The sequence below is a fragment of the Pecten maximus genome, chromosome 11 (genome assembly GCF_902652985.1).
Source record: "Pecten maximus chromosome 11, xPecMax1.1, whole genome shotgun sequence".
NCBI classification, from domain to species: Eukaryota; Metazoa; Mollusca; class Bivalvia; order Pectinida; family Pectinidae; genus Pecten; species Pecten maximus.
This window is the reverse complement of record NC_047025.1, coordinates 27,336,001-27,354,482: the sequence shown is the minus strand read 5'-3', so window position 1 is coordinate 27,354,482 and position 18,482 is coordinate 27,336,001. Positions and strand designations below refer to the sequence as shown.

The window sequence follows — 18,482 nt, the reverse complement described above, 5'->3', positions numbered from 1 at the left end:
TTATATGCCTGTTTCCTTTTTGTCTGCATTTGATGTATATCCTGGTCAGCTGTATTCCTTTGACCAGTAGTGACTGGGCAATATCTTTACACAGTCAACACTCGCTACTCTGGAATTTCACCGACTCTTATCAGTGAGAAACATTTCATAACAGTAGGACTTGTATAAGACTGAAGGAATTCACACTCCCCAACACGTGAGCTTTGTCTAGTTCATTGCTTATATAAAGACTCATGTTTTAGTAAAATCCTGCATATCCATCTTACAGCTGAAAACGTACAAATCACGACTGCCACCATGCTTCGACAAGGTTTAATTCTAGCGGCCGTTGTTGTTTTCGCTTCGGCCCAGACGTTCAGTTTCGGGCATTGCCCAACTACACATACAATGGAAAACTTCGATCTCAACAAGGTAAGTTTGAATTCACATATTAGAAAAGCTTAAAGAAAATAGTCATAACTTTTGTTGGAAACCATTGGTTTAATCCTAAACCCATACCTAAAAAGGGGCATATGTTGGTATATAAAGAAGGAATTAAAATGAAACGCAGTCCCTATGATCTATGCAATACCATGGTCAATAAGATGAATTAACTAAATATGTCATTTTTCATTTTTTTTTGTTATTTTTCTTATCAATATACTCTGTGATATGTCTTTAATATTTTAATTAAAAGAAAAATATAAAATCACAAATGTCCTCTTGGCGTATACTGTGAGTAACCATGCCTTGACTCTTTAAATGCCATTTTATTATACTTACTTGACCATAATTAAAGTCATACTCAACTAAAATCATAGGTAAGGTTTAAACCTTTCTTATTTCTATGTTGCATGAACCAAAATATATAGCTGCCTTCTTATAGATTTATTATCACGGCATTAATATCAATCTTGGTTATGAAAAAGTACTATAATATTAACCAATTACAAGTAATTAAATGTTTCGTTCAATTTGTTTTGCAGTATATCGGCGATTGGTATGAACTTTACAAATTTCCAGCCAGCTTCGAATCAGGAGAGAAATGTATCGTCGCAAACTATACCCTTTTACCTGACAACCATATCCGGGTGAAGAACGTCGGTATTGAGTGAGTATATACTGTTTATGAGTGAAGCGGTGGTTTATAACGGGAATTATACATATATAATATTAACAGAGGTATACATGAGATCATGGTCAGACAAATGCTTTTCTAACCAGAACGCTGTTTGGTATATCTGGCTTTTATGTAACAGTTGGTTCATCAAATATGTATGGCATTGTTATTCATTTTATGTTTTGTCTTTAATGTTACTTGAAAATTAGGCCTACCCTGACCGTTGTATACTATCATACATACTAGTGAAAGTGTCAATAAGTAAAATCTATAAAGTTTGATTTTTTTGTCAACATTTGCTAAATATGGTATTGTACAAAGTAATTTGCTAATGTATATTTTCTCGCCTACAGTCCTAAGACAAGAAATCGCTCTATTGCCTTCGGTGATGCCTTCCAATCTGACCTCAATTCACCTGCTAAGCTTAAAATCAGATTCGCCGCAAGTAAGTAATCACATTACACTTTTTCTCTTTTTAAAATTTTCTCCATGTAAGTTCATAAGTAAAGACCTTTATATGTGCCGAGATATAATGGTATCAAAATTTCCAGAAATAAACATGATAGATAACACTGTGAATAAGACGCTCTTATATATATTTCTTTATCTGTTACAGACACGCCGTACGGTAATTACTGGGTACTTAAAACAGACTACACCTCATATACACTTATTTACTCATGTACTGACATCCTTGGAATCAGCCATCTTGAATTTGCTTGGATTCTTTCCCGACAGAGGTCGCTACCACAAGCCAAAATTGATGAACTCTTTAATGTTTTCAAAGGTTTTAGAATCGATACCGGGCACTTTATCAAGTGTGATCAAACAGGATGCTGAACAAATAATTAGATTTGACAAATATGATGCTCTCTCATTTTAAACTTATTTACTTTGATCTCTTCGTTGTTTCACTTTGTTGTAAATATGTATTGTAAGTCAAATGATATGTTTTGAATAAAAAATAATACTACAATTGTGTCGGCATCATTTGATTAACAATAGCTTAATTAATGTACAGTATAGCAATATGCCATTTGTTGTCACAGATATGTTATTGTATGAATAGGTATAGACTGTGGAAAACTACAGTTCGCCTTCCGGTTTATTTATAGAAATCATTTTATACAAGTAACAGAGAGTACGATCTTAGCTCTGTCTTATTCCTCGTCTAATCATCCAAAAATGCGTTTGACGTTGCGACTTTAATATTTTTTTCACATCCATGATTTGTTGGATTAATTAGTCAGGGAATTCCTATTCAAGATTTTAATATAGATTGAGAAATAGCGTTCATCACATGCAGTCACTAAAACCTAGGTGAAACAAGCAGCACTAGTAGTGTTCAGTATATGTACTGTATTACGTCACCTTATATAGACATAGGTAACTCGTTATATGATAAGATAAACTCCTGACAGAAATATTGAACAGATCGGAATTCCGATTTCCTGTATTGATCACACGAATGTCCGAGTAGTCTTAACATGGGTATTTTTATCAGTGGTTCATCTCATTTTCGTTGAAATTTAATTCATATTACGTTTTATGTAACTTTAATCATATCATTAAAAAAAGTTAAGTATCAATTATGCATGTAGGTATATGGTTTCAATAACGCCCATATAATCTCGAAAATTGTCATCGATTATCGGAGGGAAACATTTCAAAACTGTTTTAATAAGTGAAAAAATAAGAACAGTTTAAAACCATTTAAATGGTTTAATACGAATTACCATTTGTCGTGTAAGGATTAAACATACAAATATTCAAACATTACTGATTCAGAATTAAATTAGACATTTATATTGATATCAACATTGAAAAGTATAATTTACAAAATACAATTGATTGCATTGTCTTTTGTTTTATTGTCAGGAAAAGATTATGATAGTAATGTTTTAGTTTTGAACAAGAATCCACATTGTTTATAAATATCTTTGCAACAATGAGATAATTACCATCCGACATCTTTAAACGGGATATACTGTTATTAAGCAATCATCAATATATCTCATGTGTTCTTGGTGAAAATGACAACTAGGTTGTGTCCATACTGATGGATTACGACTGAAGCTGTGAAGATATCCTGTCTACCACATGGCTTGTCCGTCAATATATCCAGTGAAATAAACTATTCATTGACTACATTCTGAAAAAAATAACCAAATCACTCGTAGGTATCTTAGATTCATGACATTATAATCAGGATCTAAAATATAAATAACTTAAATAAATAACCAATCAGTGGATTGCCATTTTATGCTAATTTTGCTTTCGAGATTATTATGTCAATGATTATACATTATTTGTTATATACTATTTCCTTCATTCAGGGGTTAAATGATTGATGTAATATAAGTCGTCACCCGATAGTTTAATAATATAAATATTCCGCTTATAAATGTTTGAATAATTGAAATCAAATTTGTTTTTCATTTTAGAATTAAGGAGCTCAAAATATATAAATTGTTGTTACCTTGTCTTCGATTTGCATCTTTTTCTTCTTATAAAAGGCACATATGACACCCGTAACTACACCACATACTACTAACAGACATGCTCCAATGATGATTCCTAACACTAGAAACAGAACATTGAGTAATTATCCAGCAGAGGTGATTAAATGAAAATTTACCAGAAACAAAACATTCATTCAATATGTATACAAGTTCTACATAAGGAACAAAATACAACTGTATTTCATATGAATTTTTATACAAGAATAAAACACGAATACGTATTATCAACAGTCTAGGACAGAATCCGAACTGAAATTAGGAAGAATGATTATCATTTATCTTCAATTCTCGTACGAGATGTATAGTTTTGTTAAATTGATTGAATTTAATACGAATAGGAATATTGGCGTAGTGGTAATATATAAGTCTGTAATCCAAATGTGCTATAATCCCGATGCTAAGGTACTACAATGTATTGTTATTATTATAATTCTATCCTTCTTTTAAATTTTGATTTAAATTCGATTTTTTAATTGTTTCTCTAAAGTTTATTAAAACGAAATTTTGACAAATCAGAAAATATTCACATCACCAATGCAAAAAATTATAAGCTAAATCGTATTTTATTGCCAAATGGCTCATACAGCTACTGGGCCTGATAAAACAGCACTAAGACAGTGAAAAAAATATACTTTGAACAAAATGTGCTTGTATCTAAAAATTACGAGGGCTGATTGATAAGTTGTGAGCCTCATATTGAAGGATTTGAATTTTGTCGGACATACTGCTGTTCAGGAAAGTCATCCACTGCATGTAAGGGTTAGGGTTAGGGTGCCTGAAATAGCTGTTTTCAGTTTGGGAAATAGATGAAAGTCTGATGGAGCGAGATCAGGTGAATAAGGCGGATGTTCAATCAATTTAATGCCAAAATCGTGAATGGCAGTCATGGCAATGACATATTCTTTCACCCAAACCCTAACCCTAACCGATTTTGTCCATTTTACAAAAGCCGCTTGTCTTGTTCATTTTAGAGTGCTACCTCGTCGATATAAAGTAACAAAATGAGACCAGTCCTTGGGTACACGGCCCTATATTGTCGGAGAATAATAGGACTTAAAAAAAACCTCATTGAGCACCTCCTTCAATACGAGGCTCCATACATATAAATCATCCCTCGTAACATCGTTATTACAAAACAAAAGAGACAATCAGGTATCATAAGAAATAATTACCTACCTGCACCACTCATTCCTTGAGATTCTTCTGATGTGGCCGCTTAAATGAGATTATTATTCAGATAGGATAATTAGATGAATGTAAATGGATTCAATATACGAAAAAAAATCATATGATTAAAATGGTAGTTTTTTTTCATTTAAGGCTCCTCGTGGACAAACGTGTTAAATGGTAATTGAAAGACGAAGACAAAATCTTGATTGTCTATTTTTCTAATTAATGTTTAATCTGTTATCTTAGTATTATTTCAATGATAAGAATCATATATTTACCTGGGGAAAGAAATGACGCTGAACTACTTCCGATTGTGGATTGTTGATGTGTTGAAGCTTGCATAGCTGGACAAACAAATTCGAGTTTTGAAGGTCAATTCCACACAGAAGTACCATTCACGTATATAAAAGATATAAAATTGATGCCTTTCATGTCCTTTGCTTATAATAAAGTGACATTCATACTGTCTATGAGCTGCACTTTAAAGCAGTTTATTGCAAGAAAGAATCTACAAGGAAATATATATCATGAAATGTTCTTAAACAAATGTAATATAAAGGACTTGTTCGAGTTTCTGGAACAATCAGGTATGTTTTATGATATACGAGATCACATGTTCTCTTATCCCTGGACAGGGATATCCGTAGTTTTACCAGGGTGAGATTTTCTTATTTCAAGACAAGCTACACGTGCTCTTTTCACGTTCTCAACAATTGCATTTATCACGTCGACAATACAATGACGTCACGACGACAATTCAATCACGTCACGTCAACATTTCCTTCCATTGATGTAACGTAAATATCAGATACATAAGGGGGTAAACAGGGTAAGAGAAAAATATTCTCTTACCCTGGGCAGGGATATCCGCAGTCAACAATTGTATTTCGTCACGTCAACAATACCATGACGTCACGGCAACAGTATAATGACGGCACGTTGACAATTCAATCTCGTCACGTCAACATTTCCTTGCATTACTTTAACGTCAATATTAGATACATAAGAGGTTAAACAGGGTAAGAGAAAAATAATCATTCACCCCCATGGCAGTGAGACAGGGGAATCTCAACCCTCAGGGTAAGATAATTAAGCTGCCAAACACTCGGCAAGCCTCGTGTTTGGCAACTTAATAATCTTCCCCTCGGGTTGAGATTCCCCTGTCTCACCCCCAAGGGGGTGAACGATTCTATTAGTCTTACCCGATGTTTGTGACGCTGTCGTATTTGTGTTTACGGTGTTAGGTGCCGCTGTCGTATGTAGGTGTACAGTGTTGGTCATTGCTGCTGAAATCAATAATAACAAAAACTTAATATTGAACGAATCTTAAAACATCACAAGTAAGGATTTATAGTTAAAATCGCTAAAATAAAGGCTTAATTAAAAAAGGAACCTATTCATATGAATACTGCATCATACATGTAAAATTAAGAGAAACCATCCGCTTTTCACTCAGTCCTGGGTTCTTGCTGTTGTGAATGTGAATTACGTCGTCCATTTATGAAACGTTTCATGAACCTAAAGACTTAAAGGAACATGCAAATTTAATACTAAAGCGATCATTGTACTATTTTACAATTTCATGATTTCTTTGTTAGATTACAGTTCCTTATAGGTATCAACACATTCGGACCTTAGCTCAGCTGATGATTCCTAGAATGTATGATGCAGTTTGATTCCTTTTTTAGTTTTATTTATCTATACAGTATTTAATTCCCAATTTGTTTTGAATGGTATTAACATCTTGTGTGTATATTGGGTATTCCTTTACATCTATCGTATCTTACTTTTCAATTTAATTTTCTATATATATATATTTTTTGAATTACGGGAACTCATGTAAAATGTTTTGCGCAATCACATAATTTCATGTATCTGAATGTTATTACCTGATAAAATTATTAATTTATTTCGCCTGTTAAAACCAGCTCTGTAAAGCAGCACTAGTACAATATTGAAATGTTTTATTTTCTTTAAAACAAAATAAGAGATATGTAGTTCTTTTCCTTAATCTTCCATTTAATTGAGTAGTTAATATTGGACTAAATAAATAGAATGATATAAAACGTAGCTTAAGAGTATTGATATCTTCTCAAATTCACATGCAGAATATAAGTATGCAGATACACCATTAAATCTACTTGGTAAGAAGGAAATGATCAGTATTCAATATCAATTATACAATTATCAGAACTCCACACACAAAAATACGATATCAACATCCCCTGCAATAAATCCGAACGTTGCATGTTTCGCCTTAGTCTTGATGAATTATATATGGAATCTCATCACTGATGCATTAGAATCTAAAGTCAAACAAAATGCCAACAGTCTGCCAAGAGTAAGTAAGTACAACAAACATGTTTTTCAATTTCCTCTTCATGTTAAATTGATACCATTTATATATATCAACCAATAAAGCAAATATGTACTCAAAAATGAATATCTTATTGGAATAATTAATGATGTAAATTAGTTTATAATGCTGATTTATGGATATGAATTAATAATGGGATCAAAATCAAGGATCCAACACCTAACGTGCTGTTATACAATGCGGTTGTATTGTTGATATAAATGAAGATGAAATACTAAATGACAAACGTTACCTGACTGTACGGAGGATAACGTCGTAGGATTCCCATTGTCTAGATGAACGGTAACTGGATGGTTGATTGGAGAGGTTGGACCTATGACACGAAATGTTTCTCTCATATATTCATACAAAAACAAATTCCCATTGTGTTCATATTGTTATTTATATCCATGAAAATGTTTCGGAAAGTTTTTTTTTTTTAACATAATACAAATAGAATAAAAACATCATACACACATTAAAACTTAATGGCATCAAACTGAATACAATAAAATTGGGAAAAAACAATCAATTTGATAAAATAGTGTTATTAGTAATTACAATTTGAAATTTATTTTTCAAATTATCATTAGTTAAAACAAGCTGCATTTGGTAACATGTTATCGATTCATTCCTTGTATCAAATATAAGCTTCCATGTAAAAACAAGAAATGGCCTCGTTAATATTTTAATATAGAATACATTGTTGAAAGTTCATGCTTTGTATACGTACATCTACTAGTGTAAGGCTCCCAAAACCGAACTATCATGCTGCCGTTTTTGGATTTCTGAGACATCAGACCACCGCCCCAGTTTTGGTTGATGTAAACAAGATATCCATGATCATGTTGTACGTGTTGCCATACAGCTATTGAACGAGGGCCATAGGCGTACACTAACCCACCAAAAGATTCATTGGGATCAGCATTTTGTACTGCTCCCATTCCCGGGAAGGAAAATCCGGCATTTTTACCTCCAACAGCCTTAACCTGAAAATGTAACAGATAAGTATATAACTAAAATAAATAAGCAACCCTCGTGCTGACTGACCAAACTCTTACATTCAGGTTGATATATCCCTGTTCACGGAACAGACCCGTGTTAAATAATATTTGATTGCAAAGATTATTTCATTAAGCATAAGATAAAGGAAGCCGTCACAGCAACAAGTATAGTAAAAACCCTTAATAAGTCTATTTATCTTTATTTTGTCATTCAATAGTCAAATGCGTTATCAATAGTTGTGTAATAGGGACTAAGATTTAACATCTTTGTTGGCAATAAACCCAGTGTCCGTCCTGATTGTGCTTGTTCATATATCATGATATCATCAAATGAATAAAGGTCAAAGGGCACCTATGCCAATGCCTGCACTTCACATTATATACACGTATGTATAATAAGGCTGGTACTAAATTTTTGAAAACCTAAATATTGAAACGCAATATTCTTTAGGGTATAGTTGTAAACAAAAGGCTTATCGAGTTATGTAGATGTAATTTATACAAAAACGTTTCTTCAGTACTATTATTTTATGGCACAAACATCGCATGTTGGATCAGGACATGCTTCCAAATAATAATAATCTTCCGAAAGGTTGCTAAACATGAGAGGCACAGAACACTTCTTTCATAAGAAGGTATAGACCCATCAATAATCACATTATAATTATAATTACAAACGTTTGAAACGCTGTGAGAGGAAACGAAGACCAATTGGTATCGCAGAGGTCTCAGAGGGGCCTCAAACTGTCCGAACCATCCAGATACAGTGGAATCGGATGAACCTCTGCACGTCTGACTCTCTTACTGAACTTCAAACTATGGTATCCTGCTGCCTAATACGTATGCTCAAAATCTCAAGGAGTACCTCCGTAACAAAACAGAAGCTATCGTTAATGATCTGCTAGATGATTCAAGCACAGTGATTGTTGGATTGACAAACCCAGGTTAGACTTTGAGTCTCTCTCCAATGAGGACTGTGAGACATGAGTCACTTAACAAAATGAAGGTTAATGAGCTATGTGTCAGTAACATCACTAATACAAAATGTAGTTCACCATTCAATGCATTAATCTTGTTTTGGGTTAAACTTAAAACAAACGTATCTTGGTCACGACTCGGTGCACTGTATTGTATTTGGATGTCTGACGTTTTTTTTTTAACATTCCATATGGTTACTTCAGCATTGAACAAGACGATTGTATGCAATTATTCTCACAAAACCTCTTTCAAAAAAGCCTTGAACGTAAAAAAAGAATTCAGTTGTCTTGGATGGCATGTTTACCGGTATATAGTCCGGAAAACTATAGATCAAGAAATGCAAATGTCTTCCTATTGCGGCAAACAAACGCGGTATTATCTACAGTTGGTGAGTTTTGTGCTTCCAGGTGGTTATGTTCTGGACACAATAGGGCTCTTTTATGGCAATGAAAGGACGCCAAGATTTCATTCTTTTTTTATTTTTAGTCTGTGGCAAACCTGAAAGTATGGCTACATAATAGTGATAACATTGTTATTGACAGAGAGATCGGTGATGTTTCTGACCTCATCAAGTCATCTGATTTTGAATCACACATGCCTTCATTCTTGCGGTCAGGTTAGCAACAGCATGACACAGAAATATCAAACAGACATTGTACAAAAGCATGCTGAGACGTAGAAAGTTACTACGGAGGATTTAAACTGCGGAAATTGTTAAAGAGCAGTTATCTTTTTATTGTTTTATTGAAATACGTTATAGAACAGCTTGTTGGAGTTACTACTGCCTGCCTGAATGCTATCCGTGGTCCTATACACAATCCGTCTATTGCCCGTGCAGCAAAAGACTATAAACTAGCAAGAAGAGCTAGGCTCTCTTTGGACTTGAAGAATAATTCTTAGTGGAAGACAAGTACAAACATTTTTTTCCAGAGCTTGATACGGAAACCGCCAGATATAGCGCTCATCAAATCAGCCAGACTCGGGATACACCTAACCGATAATGGTGACCTTCAGATATCCTTACTGCCTAATCAAGTGACAAAAATACAAAATTACGTTCTCGCCACAAATCCCAGAACAAATACAATCTTTGGATAGTATCCAATACATACAACAAGGATGACCCTATCACAGATCAGTATTGCCAGTGTCCAGCAGGAAAACGCAGAGTAGGTTTGTGTTGTCATACAGCAAGTATCCTATACTACTTGGTCACCTTTCCGTGTATTACAGTTTCATTTTAGGTAGGTTAGGTAGGTTAGTGAATAGAGACCATACAACTAGTTAATCACACAAAAATATCGGCAATTTTGCTTATTACATTTACAAAATATTATCATTTACGTTAACGGAGAACATAAACATTTAAGTGACTACTTCTAACCATGTTGCATTGAAGGCTATCACCAGGTATATCTTTTGAATTATCATATAAAACATTAATTAATACTAATTTGCTCCAACTATTATATATATAATATAAACTTTATCTATTTTACAACTATTGCGAAACAAGTTATATCAACTTATACTAATTTCAAAATATTTTATTAACAATACATATATAATACATACAAATATTTATGCATGCAAATACAGCATTGTTAAAAGAATCAGACAACAGGCTAAGCCTATATAAGCCTTCTTCCAGAAAAACTTCAGGTTAGACCTGACAGAAAGATGTTACACTCCCTCTTTTGATGCTCAAGTATAATTGAAAAGTATTGAAGGTATAAAAATATATTTATACAAGAGTAAGACGGCGAGAGGAACCACATACTTCATTCCAATACATAAATATAAGGTATAATTTACTAAATAGTCCAATGGCATTGCTAAGATTCATAAAAGTAGCATTAATCTTTAGTGAAGTAAAAGCACAGCATCTTTCTGTAAGGCCTATAAATGATGATTTGTATGTAATAAAATAATCAACAAGTATTCACTCACACATTCATTCAAAACAATAGAAAAACAGAAGTTACATGTAATACAAAAACAAAGGATAGGTATAGATGGTATTACCGGTCTCCTCCATGTGTACATTGTACCAAACAAATTTCAAGTATTAAATAAAAATAAGTAAATAAAAAATTATGTTTGCTTACGCTACATAGATAACAGAATTTATATATCTATTGTATATTTAATCAGAGATCTGTGATATAATGAACTGTGAGAAGGGAGATAATCACTAACAGTGATATAGTCACAAGAAGGTAATTATATTTAATTGCATCCAGAAAATTACAAAATTCCATTAAATATAAACTGGTACTAAAACCATATATGTTATTAAGCTTTTACTGTTGTAGACAGTTATAAAGAGAAAGCTAATAAATTACATAGTTAATGAATTGCACAGCCAGTCCTCTTAGGGTGTTTTGGTAGCTAGATACTAACTTATACTAATCACGCTTGTTAGCCCGGATGTAAGCGTGCGAGTGATCTTAATGTAGGAGGAAACCGGATTACCCAGGGAAAACTCGCGTGGTCGGGCAGGTTACCGCTAACCTTTTCAGGTCCTATGTATATTGTATTATGTGATATTAACTTATTATTATCAAGAAAGTGTATGTCCGAAGGTCTATTTTTCCATAAATATCTCTAAGAATGTTTAAACATAACTTTTGTAACTTCACTCTACCACCACTTCCCTACCCAGTTCAGTAGTGTAAAAAGTAAATTACGGGTCCTATAGACCTTTTGCATTTCATAACTGTAAAAGAAATGACATATTCAGGTATGCTTTTACAAAAAAATGGTTTTAGGAACCTACCCTTTTCATACTAAACAAAGTCGAGTCTTTTGAGCTGAAAATCCCATCTAAAGAATCTTAAAACAATATATATCTTACTCCTTACTCGTCAATTACACAAAACGAAATGAAACATAATCATCTGTCTTTATAACAGAAGTTGTTTTTTTCAAATACTAAATAAAAACAGTTAACGGTAATGAAAGCAAGATATTTACCGTTACGTAAATCATTCCATTGTCAATGTCCATTGAGCCTCCTTTACGCGTGGATAGGTGATGGGAATGCCGTTTCCTTGTAGTATTTCCCAATAAAGACACTGCGGAGTATATCAAATCAGCTTTAAAATGACTCCACACCCTAACCCTTACTGATCCCTCATTCCAAAACTCCTTTGACCCACGACCCCATCCATCAGCAGTGCTGTACATGCTTCCTAAAATTTAAAATAATGTACATATGTATCATCAAATTGATTAGCAAAGCTTGGAGCTTTCTAATGATGGATCCCTGCGTCACAGAAAGGATTCAAGTCGTGGAGGGAAAAGGTGGAATACGTTCTGTCATATCACCATAGCTAGGAATTATTAGAACAATTAACCACAAAATAATGGATCTAAATACAAGTTACGAGTTCGTTGCAAATATATTCTTGGCGCTCTTGTAACATACAGTTTTAAATGCTTTCGTAAGAGATCGTTAATATCAACATGATTTACTCGACTAGTATATAAAAGTCGATCGACAATGATAAAACAGTAGTGCTCACCAGAGTCAAATCCTGGAACCCATATTCTGACATGACTTTCGTTGAATCCATAGATGACACCTCCCCACGCAGATTGTGGGGTAAGATTTTGAACTGTCATTGCAGATCCTGTTGATTAAAGAATAATTTATAAATCATTTGATTATTTTCATTTTAAAATAACTCCATTGTACTATATATAATTATAAGTAACTTACTTAGAGCTTCTATTTTCACCTCTTTTATACATACAAATGTGTACCATTTCTTTTATCATATATGTACTGGTTTTTTGGAAAAACACCACTGTATAAACATACCAATGCCATCTGAATACCAGTTAGAGTTCTTGTCCTTTATCTGTACTGACACATACTCAGGATAAGTTCCAAGCCCGTGTGCGATTTCTTTAAAAGATTGGCTTCCTGAAACAACCGAATATGGTAATAATTAGTAAGTAATAAGCATTTCCGAATGATATAGTCTGAGTATCTGATCATAAATGAGATCTATTTGACAAATTGCCAACTGTCAATGTGCACACAAACGGGGGTATATTGACACTAACATCTTGTTTCAGGAAGTTAATGATTTTATGTGTAACTTTAGACCAAATTCATTATATTCTGAAAATATGTTGGTTAATATCAAGCCTTCGTCAATTTTTACGTTTTGACGGGGGGAATGCATTGTATACTAATAAAGTGTTATCAGGAAATTAACTAATTCCAGGGATATAAAACTATTTCATTCGTATTTAAGAATTGAAGATAAAGACCATTTTAGATTGTGTTTTTAGATATATGAAATATCTTTAAGTAACTTTAGAAGTACCATGGCTATCTGAATTCATTACCATTTATAATGATTTTTTTTAGATTCACTTTATACCGTCCCAGTTATTGATCTGTCGTTGGTATTGCTGTCGCTTTTTTACGATTGTGATTCAAACCAATATGATATAACAGCGAAATCAAACTACAATGTAAATTAATATTGAAATGAAAATCTTTTCTGTAAAAAGAATTACCATTATTGACTGCCATTGGAAACCAGTCAGAATCGAACTGAGGCTTAGGGAAACTACAATTCGTCCACACTTTGGCTCTTACTTCTGCCCTATCCTCTGTCTGGTGGTGGGGACCGTTCCATGTGTCATTTCCTGTATTTTAATTTAGATATTACCCATTGGTGTAAGGCAATGAACAATTTGTGTTATATAAATATGTCCAGGTTTGTACTGACAATGATTTCAATTATAAATCATATGTATATATAAGTCCAAGTCTAGTGAGAGACGATTTCACGTTGTCTTCAGTCTTGATTAAAACATCTTTATTTCATTGCAAAAAAATGAAGCAAATGACAATGTTTTACCTGTATAAATGATAGTTCCGGAAGAGCTACCGTCGTTTCGATTTGGGGCATACAATACAACTGAAATGTCGTTATACTTATAAACCACGCCTCCGTATGGAGCCGGCTCGTCGTCATCCCGCTGGGAGGAGCCAAGTCCCGGAAACACGGGATCTGTTGTATTTATAGCACGCACCTGCACGTCGACTTTTATAGGAACTTCATTTAATCCGTGTTCTACAATTTCTTTGGATTGGTCGGTTTGTGCTTCCATTAGGATGTACGGACTTGTGAAATCGGGAGGTTTAAAGCATCCTCCACAATCACCACTTGCTTCTGTAGTGTTTATAAGTAAGCATTATTACAATGTTGAAACAAGATATCATTGATGCAAGGGAATATCGTTTACTATCAATTGTCGAGACAACAATATTTGATATCAGAATATTTCAATGATGGTAAGCATAGATGTTAAATACAGAGAAAAAACATGTATCATTACAATGTGTAACAAATCAATAACGAATTCCTATTTACAGGTTTCAAGGGTTGGCACCATTACCTTTCCTTAATGTCAAACATGGATTTACTAATCAGTGTATGCAAAATGATAGAAGAAACTGCATCGAGCAACTTCAAACGCGTTAAAAACCTGATGAATTGCGTTTACTCGATAGATATAAAAGACATCTTTCTGAATAAAAATTGAGGTAAAAAAAATAAGGAAAAATTTACCAAAGTGCCAACAACAAACAACAAAAGGGAAAAAATTACCAAAACGTCACCAACACAAGGACATCAAAGCGTAACTATACGAAGCGTGAAGGGAAATGCTTAGTATGCTACGAGATGAATACAAACGAATAAAATACACACAGATTCACAGAGGGAACACCCATAAACCAAATTCGAACAATAGAAACTAAAACAAAGAGTAAAAATTCTTTATCAGCCATATAAAGAGATGTTTATAAAAGGGAAAGTAGGTTTATAATCACAAGGTTAAGGTTCTTTGAACTTAGACATGGAGATGAAATCGGGGACTGATATAGCGATCAAAAGAAGTCATCAGCGTGGGATTTGGCATTTTCAGCAGAAAACACTCTATTTCTAATTTATCCAGACTATTTAGACTGCGTACCTAGAGTTTCGGAATGTCTTCGAGTATAAAAGTTCTTAATGACATTTCTTTAGGATAATTTGCGAGCAAATACACAAATAACGTTATAGATATAATTAAAGTCCCCCCCCCCCCCCCCCCCCCCCCCCCCCCCCCCCCAACTAATTCTAAACATCTGTCTGCTAACAGTTTCGAAATTCAACCAACAAATTACTTTTAAGACCCGCATAGAACTCAAAGTCCAAAGATTCATTTGTCCAGTAAAAATCAAATACTAAGCTTCTAAGTAGATATTAGAGCATTGACGCGGTTGTCAATAATTCTATCAAAGGGCGCCTCGTGTTTACCTCGGTGTTGAATATGCAATGATTATACATAAGCATACCTCGTCTGGGATATATAGCGCCTGGCGTTCCGCAGTCGTAAGGAAAACAAGGGTAATTTATCATATCTTAATACACACCATGTTCCATTATATACAGTGATGTGCTTTATAACAGTAAATGTTTAATAAGCCCGGGATTTACTCGCACGTTTACATATTTTAAGTGATTGCCAGTGAGGGGATTTGTCGTCTTATATTAACTGCGTGTTTGCTAAATGATAATAATAGTAATAATAGACCTTTTAATAATTTACTTAAACGGATTTTTCGAATAGTTTGTAATATTGAAATAATTTCCATGTCTGTAGTACACTTTGAATAGTAATTTTATCCCTCCTCCTTTCATTTTGAATACTTTCTACGGCCATTAGGACATCAAACGAATATGGAACATGTATTATTCTTCAACTAGAGAATCATAATACCAGGATCCAGTCGGTAAGTCTATAATAATAATAAAAAAATAACACCATTCATATAACACAATACCTTCGAATGGTTAAAATAGTGCATGATGGTGGTTTTCGATATCACAATATAGAGTTTTTGTTGTAAATCATACTTGATATTTTGAAATCATTCTTTGAGTATACCAAACGAATGGGTTACAATTGTACCTCTTTTAATGTAAGAAATGTATTGGCTAGTACTAGTATCTTTAAAATTCATTTTTTAACACAATATTTGTTATTATTTTCAAAACACTGTAGACTTTTTCTAATATTGCCTTTCAGATCGCTTACTAAATTCAAACATGAATCCCATAGGGCAGAACAATACACGCCCATCCCATTTCTAGCAGAAACTCATTATTGCATCAAGTGAATTCAAATTCTAGCAATGAAATGTAAAATCAATTGTCTGATTAAAATGTAGATGAAAACTTTTATGCTATATCAAAGGCTATAAAGTTTAAGAGGTCTAAGGAGATAAAATGAAAGGACATTAACTTTTGTAAAAATTGTCCAATCAAAATGCCACTCAGAAAACTATATATGAAGGTTGTAAAATTTTAAAATATAGGAGATTCCCGGCCAAAAAATAAATAATGAAATAATCAAAGGGCAAAAACTTTTGTAAAAATGCTATTCAGGGAAGCAAAATAATGTGTCATGATAATAAAGCATAATAAGTTTCAAAGAGATCGGTTGAAAACTGTAGGTGATCTCCGATTAAATAAAATCCTGAAATAAACAAAGAGCGATAACTTTTGTAAAAACAGCCAAATGAAAATGCCATTAAAACAAACACAACTACATGTCATGTTTATAAAGCATATTAAGTTTCAAAGAGAACAGCTGAAATATGTATAAGAGGTTTCCTGACAAACAAAACTTTACGTTGGACGGACATTGCCATACCATAATACTCCCGTCAACTTTTGTTAGTCGTAAACATAGAGAAACAGGTTGAATTATATAAAGAAGTCGGGTCAAGGACGTAATGCCATGTTTGTCTTATTTTTCAAGTGTTCAACTATGAGTCTTAATTATAAAATCATCATGTGTTTGTATGATATATACGTAAGCATTATAGTCTACTACCCTTTTGAAGTATGGGTTCGACCATTTCATGTTTTGTAGAAGGTTATTGGAAGTTAAACATTATTCGAAAAATGTAATGGAATTCCTCCATCATGGTTATGCGGCTTATATCATATGTATGTTTGGGGTTTAGAAAAGACCGACATTTCCTGCTATTAAACTAACAAATATGTAACACATTGCAAAAATCAGATTACGATCAAAAACTTCGATCGGAGTAAACTATTTCTCAAAGTATTTACTTCAGTTATAAAAGTAAAGTTAAGAATATAATTACTAAAAAATAAAACAAGTTTTCAATTTAGCAATTTTCAATTCAATGAAATAACTTTTAGAAAACGACCGTTCATGTTAGATAAAAAGTATTTTCAAAGTCTTTAACCCACGCTATGTTTACTGACCAGTTACCAATGCAGGAAAATAGCAAGTCAGCGTTTTCTGTTTTGGTAACTCGTTAGGCGAGTGCGAAAATAACAAAAATAACAAATCTGGCTTTGTTTTTCTCTTTTCTAAACAGCTTAATTCAAGAAATTATATTGACAAATAAATGAATACCTAGTTCTTACCTGTCAAATATTCCAGTGAAAAAGAAATTAAGATAAAAATAAGTATCCTCATGTCCATAGTGTTTCCGCACTTCCGACTTATCCCCTCTGATGTCACTTTGCCACTAAAGCGACCGGTGTCCTCTTTGTGTCGCTATCTACCAAGATAAGGGGTATTTACAGGGCCTTTAACATAAGGAAAAGGATATCTTTGATGGTATATTACTTTTTTTATCACTAACGACCTGGTCTTTAATGTGCTACATCTCCGACATTAAGGGAATGTGTTAATGTTTAATATAATATCAAAAGTGACATATTTGTCGCTATTACCAACCTCCAAAAATTTGAAAATATATTATTATATTTAAAAAGAGTGAATAAAAATTAATTGCATTTTAATATTCTTTCGTTTTTTCACCTCATCATTAGGTATGCAACTTTATTTCATTTACTGGTGTTGATTAGATTTATTCCTGTACAATAACTAGTAGTTACTGGTGTTGATTAGATTTATTCCTGTAACATAACTACTTCTATAATGGTGTTGATTAGATTTATTCCTGTACCGTAACTACTATTTACTGTTGATTAGATTTATTCCTGTATCATATCTACTATTTACTGTTGATTAGATTTATTCCTGTACCGTAACTACTATTTACTGGTGTTGATTAGATTTATTCCTGTAACGTAGCTAAAAATTTACTGGTGTTGATTAGATTTATTCCTGTACCATAACTAAAATTTACTGGTGTTGATTAGATTTATTCCTGTACCATAACTAGTATTTACTGGTGTTGATTAGATTTATTCCTGTACCGTAACTACTATTTACTGGTGTTGGTTAGATTTATTCCTGTACCATAACTACTATTTACTGTTGATTAGATTTAT

General features: G+C 33.2%; 2 protein-coding genes across 4 annotated transcripts; one reads left to right on the top strand and one right to left on the bottom strand.

Moving 5' to 3' along the window:
• Positions 1-123: 123 nt before the first annotated feature.
• Positions 124-2,075, top strand: LOC117338116 (apolipoprotein D-like). Its single transcript, XM_033899319.1, has 4 exons — positions 124-411; positions 966-1,090; positions 1,453-1,544; positions 1,716-2,075. The coding sequence occupies exons 1-4, from the start codon at positions 298-300 to the stop codon at positions 1,937-1,939; spliced, it is 555 nt and encodes a 184-aa protein (XP_033755210.1). The 5' UTR covers positions 124-297; the 3' UTR covers positions 1,940-2,075.
• On the bottom strand, positions 2,076-17,686 carry LOC117338115. Of its 3 annotated transcripts, none has more exons than XM_033899318.1 (13): positions 17,607-17,686; positions 14,013-14,327; positions 13,666-13,797; positions 12,956-13,060; positions 12,657-12,764; positions 12,106-12,323; positions 7,881-8,136; positions 7,401-7,481; positions 5,994-6,077; positions 5,070-5,135; positions 4,794-4,836; positions 3,579-3,682; positions 2,076-3,251 (listed from the first exon to the last, which is right to left on the bottom strand). In XM_033899318.1, exons 1-12 carry the CDS (start codon positions 17,662-17,664, stop codon positions 3,607-3,609), a joined length of 1,542 nt encoding a protein of 513 aa, XP_033755209.1. In that variant the 5' UTR covers positions 17,665-17,686; the 3' UTR covers positions 2,076-3,251; positions 3,579-3,606. The 3 variants fall into 3 exon arrangements, with proteins under 3 accessions (XP_033755209.1, XP_033755207.1, XP_033755208.1); XM_033899316.1 differs by having other exon boundaries at positions 4,798-4,836; XM_033899317.1 differs by having other exon boundaries at positions 4,798-4,836; positions 5,994-6,074.
• Between the last annotated feature and the right edge of the window lie 796 nt (positions 17,687-18,482).